At 37.6% G+C, this 20,792-nt stretch overlaps 1 protein-coding gene across 1 annotated transcript in view; it reads right to left on the minus strand.

Moving 5' to 3' along the window:
• Positions 1 to 20,792, minus strand: part of CCDC141 (coiled-coil domain containing 141) — a 222,953-nt gene that overhangs the window by 33,757 nt on the left and 168,404 nt on the right. Inside the window, exons 12-17 of the mRNA XM_011944052.1 lie at positions 17,028 to 17,207; positions 10,497 to 10,676; positions 9,793 to 9,918; positions 7,487 to 7,675; positions 6,427 to 6,606; positions 4,143 to 4,292 (exon numbers count right to left, since the gene is read on the minus strand). Coding sequence (XP_011799442.1) covers positions 4,143 to 4,292; positions 6,427 to 6,606; positions 7,487 to 7,675; positions 9,793 to 9,918; positions 10,497 to 10,676; positions 17,028 to 17,207 — 1,005 coding nt within the window. The remainder of the gene's footprint in view (positions 1 to 4,142; positions 4,293 to 6,426; positions 6,607 to 7,486; positions 7,676 to 9,792; positions 9,919 to 10,496; positions 10,677 to 17,027; positions 17,208 to 20,792) is intronic.

Raw genomic sequence — 20,792 nt, forward strand, 5'->3', positions numbered from 1 at the left:
GAGACTCTGTCTCAAAAAAAAAAAAAATGGTAGAGGCAGGGTCTCACCATCTTGCCCAGGCTGAACTTGAACTCCTGGGCTCCAGCAGTCCTTCTACCTTGGCATCCCAAAGTGCAGGGATCACAGGTGTGAGCTACTGCTATTTGTGTTTTTATGACTTGGTACACAGAAGCCACAGTAACACATTCGTTGAGTGAATATAATGGAGTCCTTTTTAAAGAAAATGATGAATTCAGGTTATAAATCTGGAAAATAATTATTGTCTGTACTATACCACTGTGCTGCCCTATTGGGTGTTTTGCCATCTATGCAAACTCTTTCTCTGCTTCCTCTGCTGCCAATGGGTGGCAGTCCATGGTCATTCTGTCAGTGGCAAAGTGCTATACAATGTCAGGCGGTTTTAATTTTATTGCGTATGTGTCCATAGCAACACTATTCCTCTATCCTAATTTACTGCTACTAATCGACTTGTATCCCTGGAACTCATTGGACTGATTTATTCAAATTGAAAAAAGAATTTGTGCCATTAGAACATGTGACTGATACATGGAACGTATATACTAAGTCCTTTTCCGCATAATTCTTGATGGGCAAGATGTTGCTACAGTGGAAAATTTCACGGTAAGGTAAAATAATTATCTGCAAGTTCTATGTGGAAAACTTGAGAAAATAAATACCAACCCAATTCTGTCATTACTATACTTTTCAGCAAAGTAATTGTGATCTGTAATATGAGCCTTGAGCTACAAATTTCCATTAACATCATGTAAATGTAAAGGTAATTTTTTTGGTCAGGTTGAAAGAAGAAAACATGCTTGATATTAACTTATTACATTTCTAAACGTAGATGTGTAAAGAATGATGTTTCTGTGTCATGTAACATGGCAGAGAATATGTCTATTGTGCTTTGTGTATGAAGAACTTCTTTATATAGCCAGGCAAGAAAAAATATGAATTATATTCAACATTCATGCATACAAATGTATCTTTGTATGAAATGGGTAGGAAAAAACACAAAATCTGGCAGTCTGAAGATTATTTTTCTAGTAGGTAGACATGAAGAAAATAAGGTTTTACGATTTCCTACATCTTCGTATGAAATTGGAAAAAAATGGTTTTTACTCAAAGATAAGCACAAACTATCATTCATTGTCTTTAAGGCACATCACATTACATTTTTAAAAATTACATTTAGAACACTTTATTTTGCCTTGGGGTACTGAGTTCGTTTTTAAGGGCTTTCAGTGCAGTTAAGACCATGTAAGTTAGCTATAGCACGGTCAAGAAAGAAAATCTTTTGAAATAACCAAATGAACTGTGCTATTATATCAGATCATACAAACATTTTAGACATACCAGAAAATAGGGATAGAGGAGGAAAGCATAAAAAAAAAGATATTTAACATCAGACCATGCAGTGGTTGAACGACACTGAAATATTATGTAAATGGTGAATTGTGAATTTAACAAATGATAAGCATGTTGGTGCGCAACAAATGAGCCTGTGGCCTAAAGTCGATTCCCTGGAACACCCTGAGCTGAAACTCTGTTGTCCTGTAGCATATTCCTAACATGAAAGTCTTATGCTCCTCAGTTTTCCCATCTGAAAAATGAACATACTGAACTGGACATTCCCCAAAATCCATTGCAAGTCAGAGTCTGTGAACTTTCTAACAGTACTTTAAGCACATTGGAAGTGAAACTGTGTTTAAAAATCAACTTTAAAAATTAAATGCTATACTTGATTTAGTCCTCTGGCATGTTATCTAATTTTAATTGTTTATGCAGAAAAAAAATAGTGTCACGTATCGTATTTAATTTTACAAATGTTTTAAGCAGCTGTACCCAAAGACTAATAATGCTAACAATAAGAATAATGTCTAGATAGCAAATATTATTACCACTGTGGAAACTAGTCATCTGTTTGGGCTCTACTATTCACAATATAAACTAGAACATACGTATTTTTATTTTCCTAAGGGGCATGGAAAATATTCCTTCTGATTATTTTCCCTTAGGCCTGTCATGGGAAAGTCTAGAGTGTGCACACTCCTTATATCTCCACAAAAAAGGAGAAGCGACAAAGACCCAAAGTTCTCAAAGGTCATTTAAATGTGAAATTGTAAGTTACATGAAAGATTAACTGGATCTGTAGTGGAAGCAAATGGGAAGAATATCTCTCTTAAAACGTAAGAGCATGCTGAAGTGATACCTGATTCCTAAATCAAACCCGCATGTATCTGGCTGCTCATTCTGACACGGTACAGACAATCCTGGGGCGTCCCTACTGACAGGAAGGGACATCTGTCATCCCGGCCGGCTGGCTCCAAACACAGTCTCATCATGAGGCAGTCCCTATAAATAGAATTCCTGCTGGAAGGGCCTGAACAGGGAGACCCAGCTTCATAAATATCACAGGTCTACAGGGAGACAGAAACGGAGCCAGAGGGGGCTGGGAAAACCCCTCAGCCTGCTCCACTTGCGCGTCAGCAAATGTAGAGCCCAACCAACCCTGCAAAGAGGGAGGATTTTTAGCAAGACAAACGTTTACAAATAGAAGTACAGGAGGAGGAAGAGAAGGAGGGAAAACCGGAGGAAAGGGGGAGGGGGAGGGGAGGAAAGAAGAGAGAAGGAGGAATAAAGAAGATAACTTTAAGGAAAGACTGTAAAGGAACAGTTTCCATAACCATGAATCCACATTTTGTAGCCTTGGGGAGACCAATGTGCTCTGATGGTTTTCCTTAACAAGACGTGATTGACATGTAAGCAGCAGTACAGGAACCCGAAGTGGCCATTCTATCACCTACAGGGCAAATTATACTACCGGTTCAACCCCAAAGAGTCGACACCTCTCTAGCCAAAAGTAACTCCCTGAAACACAAATTATGAGCTGAAACTCTACAGTCCTGTAGCACACTGCTGAAATGAACATCATTATCAGATGTCAGTTCCTGCTTCCCTCCTGTTTAACAGGATCAAAGTGGCCATTCCTGCTCTCTTCCCCTCTGGTTTTTCTTCCAGCCCTGCTCCATCCTGCACCTGCCTGTGGTCTGTAAATATGTGGCCTACAGGAAGGGCCACTTCAGAGCCAGGCCACCATTAAAGTTGAGTTATTTATACTTATTTCTGTGCTTTAATGTTGTTGGATAATATTTGATACTTGCTGGGTCTAGTTGATGTAAACTGGGCATAAATAGAAAGTGAAGAAAGTTTACTGCCTCCTTTTCCACCACCTTCTTTCCCAATGGACTCATGGCTTAATAGGCTCAGAAACATTTTGTTCTAAATGGAGATGAATCTAGAATTATGGGTACCCTTGTGTTCTGCCATCACTTCCCAGTCAAGAATCAGAACTGTTGCTATCCCAATCTGTGAGTTGTTTTCTTCCAGAACAAGTAAGCCTTTCAATGGAAAGCTTAGCTAGGAGCAGGTGGTGGTTGTGATTTAGTGAATATCTAGGTGTTGTGAATTGGTTACAGTTGAGGGAGAGGAGGTAGAAATAAGCATGTGGAGGTGCATTGATGTAGAAGATCACTCTGATCTGTTATTTCTTTATTCTCGAAGAGTTGTTTTGCCAGAAAAGCCACGCAGTTTGAGTAAATATGAAACCAGCCACTTGACCTCAGTGATAATACTTCGTAGCCTCCGAAGCAAAGTGCCTGCTCCCTGGCCTCTGGCACCATTGACTCACCATGAGTCAATGACCCTTAAATAGAACCTCAGCAGGCTGGAGTTGGCTGCAATGAACTGGTCAATGTCACCCCTTCCTCTGGGTCCTGAAAAAGCTGTATCCACTCAAGCAAATGACTGCTATACAGGTTTGAGGGAGAAGGGGGAAGCAAAAAACAAACAAACAAAAGCAAGCAAAAAAACCATACTACTGAATTATTGGTTTTTCTATGTATTGACATCATACTGACTTCAACAAATTTGGGAGCTTGAAGTTTACTCAAACTTCCAGAGCCCTGAGGTCACTGCTTAGTGGATTAAAAGACATAAGTGAGAAGAAAGTCTCCTGATTCACTGTGTGTCTGTGTGTGTGGGAGTGTGCACATATGTGGACATTTAGACACATGCTTTAGGTTCAAACAGCTTTTTGGCAATGTGCCAGTTCTCACCACCCCCCCCCCCCCCGCCCCCACCTCGTTTATCTCGTCTCTCATGGCGCAGTACTCCATAGTACGGGATAGGGTCCGTTCGTATTCCTCAGCTTCGGCACGCCACTTCATGCTGTCCTCCTCAAGAAGCTCCAGCTGCTGCTGTAAGTTCTTTGCAGAAACATTAGAGCAGTGCTAAAAGAGACAAATGGTGGTAACAGGGAGAATGGGCGAAACAGCAATGAGATGAGTGGGCTATTTACCTGAATTATGAAACTCATAAATGACACTTTTTAAAAAAAGAAATAGGCTCCTGATTTATTTTACCTTAAACATATTTGAGCATAATTATTTCAGAAAGAAGCCAGACACCCAACATTATGGAAAAGACATTTCCCAGCTCGAATTTTTAGTGCTGAAGATTCACTCATCACACCCAACTCCTCAGAGATACCATTCATTATAGGGCATAATTTTTACTTCAAAAGGCCTAAAATATGCATTAGAAACATTTGATTTCTGCACTATAATTTTCCTGTCAACTTGAGCTTAACCTCAGGTTCATTATGCAAGTGCTCCAATCTCAGCTCAGCACAGCGGGGCTGCCAGGGCCAAGGCCAGAGGAGGATTGGAGAATAATTTACATTATTTGCACAAAGTGAGACTTCTTGCTTTCTTTTTCTTTTAAAAATAAATGTACTAATAAATTAAAACTTTTTAAAAAGAAAGCTCTTTCTTGGCAAAAAACCGATTCCATTAACAACAGCAGATAATTTGTATTTCTATAGCTTTCAGTTTAAAAAATATATATTTTAGATTCACTGCATTTCATATAGTTTAGTGGATATCTTACATGTACTTTAAAATAAAATGGGCCATTGTGATTTTATTAATGTTATACCTATTGTTAGAGTAAACATAATCTTTTCTCCCCTCAAGTTAGAAATCTGGAGAAGGATTTTTTTGTTTTGTTTTGTGTTTGTTGGTAGTGGTGGGTTTTGTGTGTGTGTGTGTGTGTGTGTGTGTGTGTGTTTCTTTTTTTTGAGATGGAATCTTATTCACTCTGTTGCCCAGGCTGGAGTGCAATGGCTGGATCTTGACTCACTGCAACCTCTCCCTCCCGGGTTCAAGCGATTCTCCTACCTCAGCCTCCCCAGTAACTGGGATTACAGGCATGTAATACCACGCCTGGCTAATTTTTGTAGTTTTAGTAGACAGAGTTTTGCCATGAAGGCCAGGCTGGTCTTGAACTTCTTGGCCTCCTAAAGTGCTGGGATTACAGGCGTGAGTCAATGTGCCCAGGCTGAAGAAGGATTTTTTTTTAAGAATCAATGTCCAGTGTATTATTGATGAAAATTTGATCTGGGAATATTTCCTTCTCTTTTAGGCCCCTCTTTTGAAGTCTGACAGTGGCAGTCAAACAAATCCAATGAGCCCTGGCTAGAATCAGGAGACTTGGACTTCTCTATTCTGGGCTTTTATGGGTAAGGTGGGAATTTCTGTTTGCCTCAAATTCTTCATCCATAAAATGATAGCTCTGGCCTGGGTGAACTCTAAGATCTAGATGGTCTTCCAGATCAGCAATGCTAAAACAGCCTTGGCCAACAAAAATAGAATGTAAACACACAAATAATTTAAAATTGCCTAGTAGTCATATCAAAAAATCAAATAAAAAGATAGAGCAAAATTAATTTTTATAATATAATAACCAACTATGTCCAAATATCACCATTTTAACATGTAAGTAATATAAAAAATACTAATATGATTGCTTTTCATAATACCTCTTTGAAATCTGGTGTGTATTTCATACTTTGAGCATCCTCACTTGTTGCTAAATTTTGATCAGAAATATTTGATCTGTATTTTAATTTTTTTAATTACAGTTTCAAAAGTTGATTCCCATACCCAAATTGCTCCCAACATACTTAAAAGTTTTCCAATAACTATACTGATGATCAATTTTTAAATTTGTGTTTAAATTAATGCAAGTTAAATAAAATTAAAACTTTAGTTTTTTAGTTGCATTAGGCACATGTCAAAGGCAAAAAAGTGACTTCGACACTGGACTACACAGATCTACTATATAAATACTCTTAAAAATTTTTTCATGAGAATAGAGGTATTCAACAAGACTTTTATATTCAGATTTTCTACTTAAAATTTTTTCTCTTGACAGAGGGTAGAAACGAATCACAAATAACTACCCCAATGGTTTAATTTATTTTTAAATTTAACATATACTAAGCAATCTGCCTGGTTTCTTTCATATGCTAGCCCAAGCCCCAGTTAGAACTGAGTCTAAATGATGGTGTTGTTGGATGCTTACAGGCCGCTGCACTGATGAGATGATGTCCACTCCTAAGGAAAGGGCCAGTCTGTGGAGATGGTCTACACGTGCTTGCTTTTCCTGAGAGCACCAGAGGTGAATCTGCACATCGTGAACATCACCCAGTTCCTTTGGCTGCTCTACAAACTCCAGCTCTCTTGATTTGATGAAATGTCCCAGCTAAAATTTAGGGCATTAACAATTAACCTGGGTTTTATATGAAGACAGATTTTTTTTTTTAAGCCTAATTTCTATAGCACATTTTGCTAGCTGGTCGAAATTAGCCAAATAAGTGTTAGAATGCTGCAAATCCAATGGTGGTAAAATTGAACTGCTAATGTCGTCAGTTCCATTAAAGAAGGAAATTTTTTTTGGTCATGAACCAAAACCTTAGCAAGATCTAGGCCTGTGCTCTGAGTAAATTTAGAGGCTATTTTAAAGGGATATTAATTAATATTCCTCCATCTTATGTTAATAGAGACCATAACTATGAAGTTTTTGTAAAAATGCCACCAACAAACCGGATTGCATGATGGAGGGTACTTCAAGTGCAAAAAAAAAAAAAAAAAAATATTGAACTTGGTTTCTGCCCTCAAAGAGCCTACAACTGAATTGGGCGGGGCAGGGGGTAGGGGAGGGAAGCTACGCTTATCAAAAAGTCATTAAGAATCAAGATAGCAAAATGCAAGATATGTGGAATGAACAATGAGCTCTAGGATTTTTGAAGAGAGAGAAATCACTCCAAGTGAGGTAGGATTGTTGGAAGGAGGTATAGGATTTAGATAAGAGGGAGGAGAAAGACAGACTTGTCAAATAATGGCAGCCTGAGAGTCAAGGGTTGGAGTTAGATATGTGTGCATCATCTCTGAGGGATGCAGAGCTCAGTTTGTCTGGAAGAAAAGGAAGAATAGGAACATAGTGAGAGTAAAGATAGGGGCCAGATTGTGTAAACTTCTGATATTAGAAGATACAATTTGGCCTTTATTTATTATTTAATAATTCATTTTTAATTGCATAGTTTAAAACTCAGGATTTTTCAAACATCCCTTCTAAGCCTTACCGCTTCCTTGACTTGATGGAACTGGACCACCTTGTACAGGATATCCTCGTAATCCTGGATTCTCTCTTTCTGTTTTTGTTGGAGGTGAATGAGGTCCTTCAGTTGTTGAGACTTTTCTTTTACAGGGGCTCCTTTGCCAGTTAACTCCTCTGATTCTTTCATAATGTACTGAACCTCATCATTTAATTGCTAAAATATTGAAAGTGATAAAAAAATCTTGCTTTTAAAGAACTTTTTTACTTTACAACTGACAATATAAAGGTCTAAACAATTAATCACTCATTCATTTGTCAACAAATACTTAATATGAATGCCCCACCCTCCAAAAAATTTGGGCATTGTGCTGGATGATAGAGATACATTTTTCTATATTCATCTGAGAATTAAAAAAAAAAATAGCATGAGCAATGCAAAAATGTTTCAAAGCTATGTGGAAAAACAAAGTCATACATTTCTATGGCATACTGAATATTCTATTCATCTGTTAAGTAAATGTATTTTAGATATTTTATGCAGCCCCATGATAATCTCTGATATTTAATACAGAATCAGGCGGTATGGTAAAAACACCATGAGGAGATGAGTGTAAAAATATATCAGGGGAATAACTTGTGCTCTGTGATAAAAGAATGATCAGAATGAACCACCAGCTGAACAGCATAGTAGACAGACTGTTTCGAAAGCAGTCATCCCATGATCCACAAATAGCCATCACATGTAGGGAAGGATAAACTGCCTTCTCTTTCACCCGGCATTGCTCAGATACCCCTTATGGGAATCCAGATTCTGGAATAGAATTTACAATGGGGGCATACTTTAAAGAGAATGCTACTGTAGGCTGGGCACGGTGGCTCACGTCTGTAATCTCAGCACTTTGGGAGGCCAAGGAGGGTGGACCACCTGAAGGCAGGAGTTCAAGACCACCCTAGCCAATATGGCAAAACCCTGTCTCTACTAAAAATACAAAAATTAGCTGGGTGTGGTGGCGTACACCTGTAATCCCAGCTATCCCAGAGGCTGAGACAAGAGAATCACTTGAACCTGGGAGGCAAAGCCTGCAGCAAGACAAAATTGTGCTACTGCACTCTAGCCTGGGCAACAGAGTAAGACTCTGTCTCAAGAAAAAAAAAAAAAAAGAGAGACAGAGTGAGAGAAAGAGAGAGAATGCTACTATAATTTCAAGCGTAGATCTTTTGTATGAAAGGTAAAAGCAATGGAAATGATTTAGACTAAGGAGATAATTTTCAGAAGAGTGACCTAAAAAGGGTCTTCGAGTTTAAGCATTTGGGCATCAAATATATGTGCACCACAGTGACAGGGCTAAAGAAGGGTGGCAATGGTCCTGATTTAGAGGAACTTACATGTACATGCAAACGTGCACACAAACAAAACACATATAAGCAGATAACACAGGGTGTATTAAAGAACCTAATATAGGCCAGTCACATTTGCTGAGAGTTTTAAAGAGTTTGCTGTGGGTTACAGTGGTGGGTGTGTTTGTGTGTAGCAGGCGTGGTGGTTATGTTTTACATTGGTTTTTGTCTTAAAGGAACCTACAGTTCCCTAAAGGAATCTTCAATCTTCTGATTCTGGGATTCTTTGAGGCCCACATTTATGAAGTAGAGACAGCTAGAAACACAGGTATGTAAATTTTGCAGCAAAGCATAAGAATCCAGGCAGAAGTATGATGTGACTAGCAGCTGGCAATTTTTGGCAGTTGTGTCACATTTTGGAGAGGCAAGAGGTAGGGAAATAGGGACTATGTTAAGCAGTCAGGGTCAGGAACATGACTTGTGGTTTTGTTGCTCATATCCTGAGAGGTGGAGTGGAGAGCACAGCAAAATTCCTGGGGTGATGGTACATGCCTGGGGTGCTGGTGGGTGAGGACAGTGACATAACAGTGGTCACCTCAGGGACCCAGGGCAGCAGAGCCTCTGGGCCCGAGGTTGCCCATCCTTGTTCTGAGATGTCTCAATTTAAAACACCTCTGCACTCCCCAGGAAAAGAATTAGAGTGAAAATACAGGATAAATATATTACTAGTTTAATTAGCCATGTGAATTTTAAAAATCTAAGATAAAAATCTGTTTAGGACATTTTGTAGCCCAAATGTTGGTATATCATCAAATTCAAAAGAATGCAGGAAAACAGTAAGAAAAATGTCTCTACAGTGGATTTTTAGACAAGCAATACTTTTGTTTAAAAAATAGAAATTCACCAGCCTATTGCAATTAATCAGGTAAACTGCAACCAAACAGTTTTAAATATTTTTTCCATTCACCCAAATCCAGCAATATATTTCTTCACCTGGAACTGAGGCTTCATGTCATTCCATTTTTGTCGTAGCTCTAAAATGAACTGGAGGCTCCCTCCAAGGTCAAGTGCAGACACAGGCATAAGTACTTCCTGAAGAAGTTTTAAGTTGTGAGTAGTCTGAAAAAAATATTGGACAGTTACACATGCATTTTCTTTGACATCTCCAGCAAATGTGGTCATTCTAGTAATGACAGAGTGTGATCAAATTTTTCAAACCCCATGAAAACACTCAGGATGTGGCATGAGCTCAGGGTTCTAAACAACCAAGGAGTAAGGCCCTTGGTTTCTGCTGCCTTTTTTGGTTTTATTGTGGTAAAATATACATAATAAAAGTTACCATGTTTACCATTTTGGGGTGTACATTTCAGAGGCATGATATTTAATACATTCACATCATTGTGCAATCACCATCACCACCATCCATCTCCAGAACTTGTTCATCATCCCAAACAGAAACTCTGCACCCATTAAACAACTCCCTATTCCCTCCCTCTCTCTCCCAGCCCCTGGTAACCTACATTCTGCTTTCTGCCTCTATGAGTTTGACTACAGGGACCTCATTTATAAGTGGAATCACACGATATTTATCCTTTTGTGTTTGGCTTATTTCACTTAGCTAGTGTTTTCGAGGTTCGCTCATGTTAGCCTGTGTCAGAATTTCATTCCTTTTCACACCCCATTGTCCCTTGCCTCACCTTTTTAAGTTGCTCTTTGAATGCTGCCCACTGCTGTTTGACAGGCTTGCTTTCCGTGGCTTTAAGCTGCCATGCCAGCCGAAGGAGGCTAAGTTCTTCCCGTTCTGCTTTCTGGTTTTCCATGATGTTCTTCACGATGTACACTTCATTTTCCACATTTAATATCTCGTTCTCTTTTGCCTGTTAAATTAATAATTCATGTAATAGCTTTTCTTTCCCAAGAGATACAGCTTTTTGTTGTATATAACTATTTGACAAGGCAAATTCTTTATCACAGCCAAAGCAGAGCACGGTTCTGACATCCCAACAAGTTCGAACTCCCTGCACAGAGGCACAGTTCAGCTCTCGGAACCCACATACTGTTCTTAGACGTCAGGTCCCGAGTTCTTCAAGACCCAAGGGGTGTTTGAATTCCTACCTAGGGTCTGGTTATTTCCTGGGGTTTAAAAGATTATTTAATGAGCAGGGGATCCAGAATTTTTGAAGTCAAGATTTAAAACATGCGTATAAGTATACCTATATGCATTTTAAAGATACTCCATCTTTTATTCTAACACGCTCACTAGAATACATCAAAATATCAGTATTGAGGAATAGGAGGGGACAGATTGTTCAGGACCAGTGTTTTTCTTTTTCTTTAAACTATTCCATTGTATACATTGCAATTATTTTAAACGTCCTTTGCTGTTTCTCAAGTTCCTCCATTTTGTGAGAACTGAAATGGGTCTGTATCTCTGTATTCAGAACTACACCATACACCGGAAGCACAGTATCTAAAATCAAAGATTTCACTTCCAAGCTTTCATATGTTCTGCTTTACTGATTAGAAATCTTTTAAACAATGGTTTTAAGCAACGGGAAATTCAATTAGTGGTAAAATGATAATAGGAGCAAAGAGTAAGACTACGCGTGCTTTATTTCTGTAGAAACATTTAAAAAATGCACAAGAACATTCATTTGGCAAAACAGTTACTATGTTTTTTAGTAGCCAGTCTTTCTCAATAAATCTTCAAATTTCTATCATCTCAATGACAGCAATTGATAGTATCATAAATATTTAACAGGATATTTTAAAGATAGGCCATTTTATTTTAAAATTATTTTAAATGATACTGATATTGTGCACTTATATTTTTATATAATTTTATACATTATAAAGTAGCAACTAATTCCAAAAAATATATATATTTGTAGGTCCTGAGTGAGATTTCCTCCATGAACTTAATAATCTAGTAATAAAATGATATATTCCCTCATTATTAATAACAATACATAATAAATTATGAAAGATATTAGACAACTCAGCAGAATCCACCCCAAATTATACTTTTATCTATATTATAAAGTTATCTTTCACATATTTTAAAGAAATGATTAACCAGAAGGTAATGTACTATATAATTTAACATAAATTTTGAAACTGCAGCATGCCAATGACAACTTTAATCAGAAGGATATGGTGGATTCTGAGTGAGGTCTAGAGAAAGGAGAGCTATAGTAAGATTTGTAGATGTCTAGCTAGTAGGATCTGTGAAAAGTGATCCTGTATTTGGCAGATGATTATTTTGGCCACTCAAGAAGATTGAATAATTTGCCTGAGGTCTAATCAGTAAACACAGTACTCATTTTACTTCCATGTAGGGCATGGAAAATTTTTGCCATAATCCAGTCTAAATAGGCCACTAAAGCATTCATTTTTCACTTGTATTCATGCACCATGAATGGTTTTCTGATGTCTTACTTGTCAGATACCTTGATAATAGGAAGGCTGTATCCCAGATAGCATTCTTGGTACTGACCATTATAAATAAATAAATTGGAACTTTCATCAAGACGTCTGTCATAATTTGAACCTGAATCAGTTTCTCTGATCTTAATGATTTTTAGATGAACTGAAAAATTTTCTATTTCTGGCTTGAAAATTTGAGCCACGACAACCCAATAAAGAACAGAACACTCAATTGAATATACCAGCTAGCCTCTGCCTTCTTGATGAGCAAACTGGTCACCATGATTCAACAATAATGTTTGTTTAAAAGCCTAGTGATCCAAAAGATATGATGAGAATGAAAAAAATTGTTTTACTTACTTTACCAACAATTTCATTTCTCCAAATGTTGCTAACCAATAAATTTCATTATCATGTGGGCTTTAATTTTAATCAATAAGGAGGAACTTATTTATCGTATGATAGTGGCAAAGACCTTGGGGTAGAGTGACCATGTTTATGACATCAAGATAAAAGACCACCAAAGCACAGTAGTAAAATACATGCTATTTCTGGGAGATCTAAGTAGGCATTGAATATTATGATAACTTAAGTTTATTTAGATGTAGATACAAAATATAATTTGGAATGAGTTATTGTTGCAGATCTTTAAAAATGAAAATCTGACTGTACAATCTTAAACATTCTAAATAAGTAACAAAGGACTTCTGGGTGGAATGGAGTAGCCAGGGGCAGAGCAGTGCTTTTGCTTAGAATACCTAGAAAAGCTAGGTAAAATGCAGAGGGAATCCATTTGAAGGAAGCAGAGAGCTGCTCTGCAACCAGAACTAGAGAGGCTGACTCCAGAGAGGGAAGAACCTGACAGTGGTGAGCTCACCTGTCATCCCAGGGGGATTTCCCAATTTGTGCAGACAGGAGGCTGATAATCGAGACTTCCCTGGAGCAGAGTAACCAACAGAGATTTTGGCAGACACTTGGAGGGCTTCAAGCACAATGATCTTCTTCTAAAGAAGATTGACAAAATACCGGGAGTATATGGGGCAGTGGATTAAAAAACCTAAGCTAAAGGCCTCTGAAAAGCAGAGTGGAGTTTTTCAGCAGACTACCCAAACAAAGATTGGAGTTTGCGACCTGCCAGGGCACAGATCTCAGAGAAAGCACCTGGCTCTTAATACAAAACTCTGGGAGCCTGAGGGGACAGGACTATACTGCAAACCCAACTCTGCCAGCTTCTGATTGGCTTCAGTGATTGCCCACCAACACCTGCCTGGAGAAAGAAGGGTGACCTTTTCTAGAAGAAGAAAACACCATCTGCCGATCCTCCAATTTTTTATACATAATGTCTGGCATTTGATAAATATTCACTAGTTCTGCCAAGACACAGGACTACAGGACTGGAAACCAAGTGAAAAATTAGACAATAGAAACAGCTCCAGATCACCTGGGTACTGTGGTTCATGCCTGTAATCCCAGCACTTTGGGAGGCCAAGGTGGGCAGATCACTTGAAGTCAGGAGTTCGAGACCAGCCTGGCCAACATGGTGAAACCCCGTCTCTACTAAAAACACAATTATTTGCTGGGCCTGGTGGCAGGCACCTGTAATTCCAGCTAATCTAGGGACTGAGGCATGAGAATCGCTTGAACCCGGGAGCTGGAGGTTGAAGGGAGCTGAGATCGCGCCACTGCTTGGAAGGATGGGAAAAGTGCAGACAAGAAACAGAATTTCGTCAGCAATTTAACTCTAATAAATAAAAGTACCAACTGTAGATTCCAGAACTAAAATTTCTGAAATGAAGTTAGTAATAAGATAGACAAAATTATGCAGTTTGAAAGTATTTGAATTCCCTTAGGTAAATCACAAACATACATAATCAACAGATGGGAGGAGATTGATTGAACCATGTAAAAGTGTGACAGAGAGACAGAGAGATAGATAGATGGATAATACATGTTCTAAATGTTCTAAACGAAAAATAATTTTTTTTTTTTTTACAGTAAAGTACCTAGATCACATAGGTACATGGGCAAATTGCTTAGCAAGTTTTCTTTAATGCTTAAGGATTGTGTTGGATAAATTAGAATTAGCTAATGCATATTTTATTTCCAAGTAGGTTTAACAAGAATGGTCTTCAAACAACAAAAGTTGAAACAAGACAAAGAGAAAATTGTAGCTCAAAGTAGATGAGGGTAGTTAGACCCTAACTCTTCCAAATGAATTCAGGCTCCAGACTGAGATTAATCACATCCCAGGTACAGAGAAAATTGCAGCTGTCAGTTATCTTTGAAAATCTACAGAAACTAGAAGGGCCATAAAATTAGAGAACAGAAAATGCCCTGATTTTCAAAAGGAGGAAAGGATGGATTACACAATTTACAGATTGGTAAGCTTCACACTGAAAATCAGTGCAATAAGTTCATTACTTATCAAGCACTTTGTGAGCATTTTGGAAAGAATGCCTTGATCACTAGGAGCCAACCTGATTTGTGTCAAATTATGTCTGTGTCATTGATAGGATACTAGGTAGGTAAACCTTCTTTTGAGCAGTTTATTTGAGAAAGTCTCCCATTATAGACTTAATACAAAGATTATGAAGTAGTGGCTGAATTAAGTATTATTGGGAGCATTCATGATTATTTTAAAAACTGGTTAATCAATAGACTGCTTCATGAACTGGAATGTCAATCTGCCCTTTAGGCATTTATATTTAAGAACTAATTGCTGCCATAGAACGCTTACTTGTCATATCTACAGAATTAAACCCAAGACAGATGGCTAATATACTAGATAGGTTCAAATTAGTTTAGCAAGATGGGATCATGTGTGAAGAATAACAAAATAAAATTAAATAAGAAAATATATAAAAACTCACATATGTATAAAAAAGGTAAATGGCTGATACAGGTATAATATGGGAGAGACATGGTTTGACAGAGGCTGCAATAAAAATATTATGAGAGTTTTGTTTTATCACAAGCTTAATATGTACCAGCAAAGTGAAACTACTGCTAAAAACATTAGCATAATTGTAGGTCTCATTAGTAAATAATAATGTCCAGTTTATTGTACTCTGTGTTGCACCTGTAGTTCACTCTTTGGTTACATTTAATGAACGACCTCGACAAACCACAGAAAATCCTGAGAAGGGAGGATCAGCATAGAAAGAAAAATAAAGCTCCTTCATAAATGATGGAAAGGATTTTTTTTTTTTTGGAACTTTACTCATTTTTCTTTTTTTTTTTCTTTTTTTTTTTTATTTATTATACTTTAAGTTCTAGGGTACATGTGCACAACGTGCAGGTTTGTTACATATGTATACTTGTGCCATGTTGGTGTGCTGCACCCATCAACTCGTCAGCACCCATCAATTCATCATTTATATCAGGTATAACTCCCCAATGCAATCCCTCCCCCCTCCCCACTCCCCATGATAAGCCCAGTGTGTGATGTTCCCCTTCCCAAGTCCAAGTGATCTCATTGTTCAGTTCCCACCTATGAGTGAGAACATGCGGTGTTTGGTTTTCTCTTCTTGTGATAGTTTGCTAAATTCCCTATTTAATAAATGGTGCTGGGAAAATTGGCTAGCCATAAGTAGAAAGCTGAAACTGGATCCTTTCCTTACTCCTTATACGAAGATTAATTCAAGATGGATTAGAGACTTAAATGTTAGACCTAATACCATACAAACCCTAGAAGAAAATCTAGGTAGTACCATTCAGGACATAGGCATGGGCAAGGACTTCATGTCTAAAACACCAAAAGCAACGGCAGCAAAAGCCAAAATTGACAAATGGGATCTAATTAAACTAAAGAGCTTCTGCACAGCAAAAGAAACTACCAGCAGAGTGAACAGGCAACCTACAGAATGGGAGAAAATTTTTGCAATCTACTCGTCTGACAAAGGCTAATATCCAGAATCTACAAAGAACTCAAACAAATATACAAGAAAAAAACAAACAACCCCATCAAAAAGTGGGGAAAGGATATGAACAGACATTTCTCAAAAGGAAAGGATTTTTAATGCTGCAGAAAACACTCAGACATAGCAACTGTTTTTAATGTTGGAAGGACTTTCATATATAAGAGAAATTAAATATGAATATTTTTGTTCCTGTGTAGCTACAGAAGATTAGGAGTAGATATGGAAACAGATATATTTAACATTAAAAAAAAAAAGTTTTCTAGCAGCTGGCATTCTCCAACAATGAAATGAACAGTTTCATTAGGAAAATACTTGAGGTATTGAAAGAGAAGTGGACTAACCATCTATTAAGTATCCTATAGGGAATTTTATATCGGTTATGGGTGGATATAAGGATTCTAGAATATTTTACAGACATAATTCAAGACAGCTAAAGGTTAGGGTATTTTTCTAAATGCAATGGACCTTTACAACAAAAAGATCTGCTAAGGTAAGAAACTCTTCAAAAGAAGATTCATCTTAGAAGTTGTCTTTAGCCCCTAGAAATTTTGAAAGGACTTTGTTGCATGCTTTCAACATAACACAGAACTTTTGGGTGGACTTCTGCGGACTCTGTTTAATAATAACAATGTTGCATTTGGATTACAGTCACTCTTTCTTCTTAATAGTTAAAACAACCTTCCTGTTATAAACTAACCAAAGTTCTAGGCCAAGTAAGCATTTAAATATTGGGCTTCAGGACTGGTCTAGGTTGAATGAAGCTAACGAGAACTTCCTAGGAGAGAACTGCTGATTAATAGACAGCTGAACCTTTGAAATTATTATTTTGACTTTGATGAGTAATCCTTGCAGAAGGTGTGATCCATTTAATGTCATTCTTACCATGTTTATTAAATTAAGGAACTCAAGCCCTAGATCTTGTGTTACAAAACTCTTCTTTAAAAATAGCGGCCACTGCTTCTCAATCGAGTCAGAACAAGGCTTGGCTTTAGCATCATCCTGCTCCTTCTGAGGGATTTTGGTTTCATAAAATTCTTTTAAGCTCTGAAACTGCATCTCTACCTAAAAAAGAAAAAGAGAGTTAGGAACACTTAAACATTTTTTTTTTAAAGAAAAAGAACAGTAGATTCCAATAAAAGCCTATATAAAACCTAAAACTACATTTTCTGAATTTTTAATTTTTAAACATTTTATTTATTTATTTATTTTTAGCGATAAGGTCCTTTGCTCTGTCACACAGGCTAGAGTGCAGTGGCACGATCATAGCTCACTGCAGCCTCGATCTCTTGGGGTCAAGCGATCCTCCCTCCTCATCCTCCAAGTATTAATAGTTAAAAACTACAGACTATAGGCACTCGACACCAGGCCTGGCTAATTTTTTTTGTTGTTTTTTTCGTTTTTGTAGAGATGAGGTCTTGCTATGTTGCCCAGGTTGGTCTCGGACTCTTGGGCTCAAGAGATCCTCCTGTCTTGGCCTCTCAAAGTGCTGAGATTACGGGCATTAGCCACCAACCCCAGCCCATTTTCAGAATTTTTAAAATAATTATTGAATGTTTTCAACTTATTGAAAAGATATAAAAATCTATTTGGATTGTTGATTGTTTGGGTAGAACACTGAGCTGACAGGTTTATTAAGCATAAAAACTAATTATATAAACATCATATTTATAAATTCTGTGTTTGTATGTTTTTCAATTTGGGACAATTTATGTCAAAGACCTGTGTGGTTTCATTTAAAGCCAAGTTTCATAATTCAGAAGAAAGATGCATACATAGAATCAGATAATACAAATCAGTAAGAAATATAGGCCAGTGAAAGATGATTAGTAATTAGTAAATCACGATTTACTTCTAATCATCAATAAACCAGAAAAAAAAAGTATAAATAATTCTTAATTTTCTGCCAAAGTATTGATATTAAACTGCCTCCATGAGCTAATCTCTTATTAAGGTACATTACTATGTTTCCCTGGAATTATATTTTCTCATTTGCTAACCAATGTAAGCAATATTAGATCATTTTAAATCACTCTCCTTGAGCAGAGTTTATATAAAATCAAATGTGTCTGTAGACCTACAGATTAATATGTCATTGGATGATATAGAAATAGTAGAAATTATTTGACACAAGTTTGTATGCATTTTCAGTAACACCAATGCCTGACAGGACTAGAGTTAAATAGCTCGTAACTCCCAATCTAAACACGGTAAGAAATTTCAGGCAATGGTTAGTCACTATATTTTAAAGATTTTAACATTGTTCTTGATTTAACTGAACTCGATAGGAGAGCCTGCAAATAGCTCTCAGAGACAGAAGCTCTCTCCTCATTTCCATATTCCACTTATACATGCCTCTACGTTTTGCTGATGCTTGTTCCCTCAGCTCAGAATGATCTTTCCTGAATTTTCTTCTCTTATTTATCTTTCATGAGCAGTTAAAATGCCACTTCCTCCATGGAGCCTTCTAAGATGCCCTAGTAATAATTAACTATTTTGGGGGGTATTCAAAGATAGTTCTAGGAGAAAGAGAGCCATAATCAAATTATTACAACACAGAGACACATATACAGACAATATTACGGGCACACTGAGGAGAGACCACCAACTCTATATGGAGTAAATAGGGAAGCGCTTCCCAAAGGAAGTGACATTTGATCTGTGTCTTGAATAATTGTCCAGGGTGAGAAGGCATCAAAGGGGATCCCGGATGGGAGGGATAACTTGTGTAAAAGTGTGAAACACTAGCTGTGAAGGCACTCACTGGTTCAGAGGACAATACATGATCTTAGTGTGAGTGAAGTAGAGGTTGCACAAGCTGAATGGTAAGAAAAGAGACGGAGGGATATTTGTGCTGGGATAAAGCTGGCCAGCAAGTTTCAGCCTGTTTCCTACTGTAACCAACATAAGTGAGATACATTCTGATTAGGTTGAAACCACTGACAGATGACTCGGAATCAGCATGGCAATCATCAGGGCTTCAAAAAGGTCATCCATTATAGGCTGGGTGTCAATATTATGGGTAGTCAGTTATGTGCAATTCTCAAAACACAAACTTCAATTCATCCTTCTTTTCTAACTGCTCAAAAAAGCCTCCTTGAATGCAAATGAGAACCATATTATTATAGAAATTCCCTTAACTCTGTACCAGTTGATTTAGGTGAATCAATGGGAGATTTTATTCATTTTTGGCAAAAGTTATTTGCAACTTGCTTTATTACACTTGTCAAATTACCTGAATTTCAGGAGGTAATGTGATCAGATTTGCCTTAGAATGACTTTTGTTTTGGCTACAATGAGAAGGGGAGTGTGAAGGGGTAAATACAGGAGGCAAACTGAGCAGGCAGAAGATGACATCATTAAGCTGGATAAGAGATGATGCCAGCCTGAACCAAGGAAGTGATGGTGCAAGTGCAGAGAAAGGGGAGTTCAGAAATCTTTTAGGTTGGCTCAATAAACAGATATGGAAGAGCACGGCCTTTGAAATAGGAAAAACAAAAGGGAAATAATTTGGGATTAAACTTCAGCTTTGACGTTTGCTAGTGCTTGATCTTGCATACCTCATCCTTCAGAGCCTCAGTTTCCCATATTTACAAAATGGGGATCATAGTAACTAAAACATAGGGTGCTATAAGGATTAAACAAAATCAGGAATGAAAAGCACAGTACCTAGTACGAAATAAATGCTCACTGAGAAAGTGATTGAAAGAGACATAGAAGCTTCTAAATAGCATTCCTGAAAGGATGGTGGAGTCATTAACCCAATGCCAAAACACAGAAGGAAAAGCATACTTGAGGAAAAGACACCAGCTGTGTTTTGCTGAGTTGGAGGAGCCTACAGGATACAGAGCTAACTGAAAGCATTGGTTTACAGCTCAGGAGAACTGGGGTTCAGGAACCACTTTTGAGTTATTGGTGAAGAAACCATAGGTGGGAATGTGGTTTTTGTAAAAAAAAAGTGGGTACAATGTGCAAAAGAGAGGGCACATGCAAGAACTCTATGACCCACCATGCTTTAAGAACAAAAAAGAAAAGTGAACTAGGAGAAAGGACGAGGAACAGAAAAAGAAGTAGATAGGATTATTCCACTTAGGTGAAATATTCAGCAAAGGCAAACCTAGAGAGACAGAAAGTAGATCAGTGCTTGCCTGAGGCTGGGGGTGGGAGCCAGGACTGCCTAAAAATGTATGCCAGTGCTCTTCTGGGGATGATGGACATACACTAAAACTGGAGTGCTATGGTGGTTGCATGATTCTATAAATATAGGAAAAATCACGGCATTATGAAATATGTGAGTTTCATGCTATGTAAATTATACCTCAGTAAATCTGTTATTAAAAAAAAAAAAAAAACCCAAAGGAGGTGAGAGTGGGTAACTGGGTCAAATAAATGCTGCAGAAAGATTAAGCAGGATGAAGACTGAAAATATACTATTTCATTTGTCAACCAGTAGGTAGCTTAAAAGAATGTTTTTAATGGAGTGAAGAGGTGGCAAGTGGAAGGGTTGAGACAGGAACAAAGCGAATTGCAGTGGGACAAGGACAGGATGAGCAAGTAGAGGTGAGGAATATCTTCTTCCCACTTCAAGAGTCCAAATTTGAGCCTGGGCATCATGAAGAAACCCCATTTCTACAAAAAAAAAAAAAAAAA

The sequence above is a fragment of the Colobus angolensis genome, unplaced genomic scaffold (assembly GCF_000951035.1).
Source record: "Colobus angolensis palliatus isolate OR3802 unplaced genomic scaffold, Cang.pa_1.0 Scaffold224, whole genome shotgun sequence".
NCBI classification, from domain to species: Eukaryota; Metazoa; Chordata; class Mammalia; order Primates; family Cercopithecidae; genus Colobus; species Colobus angolensis.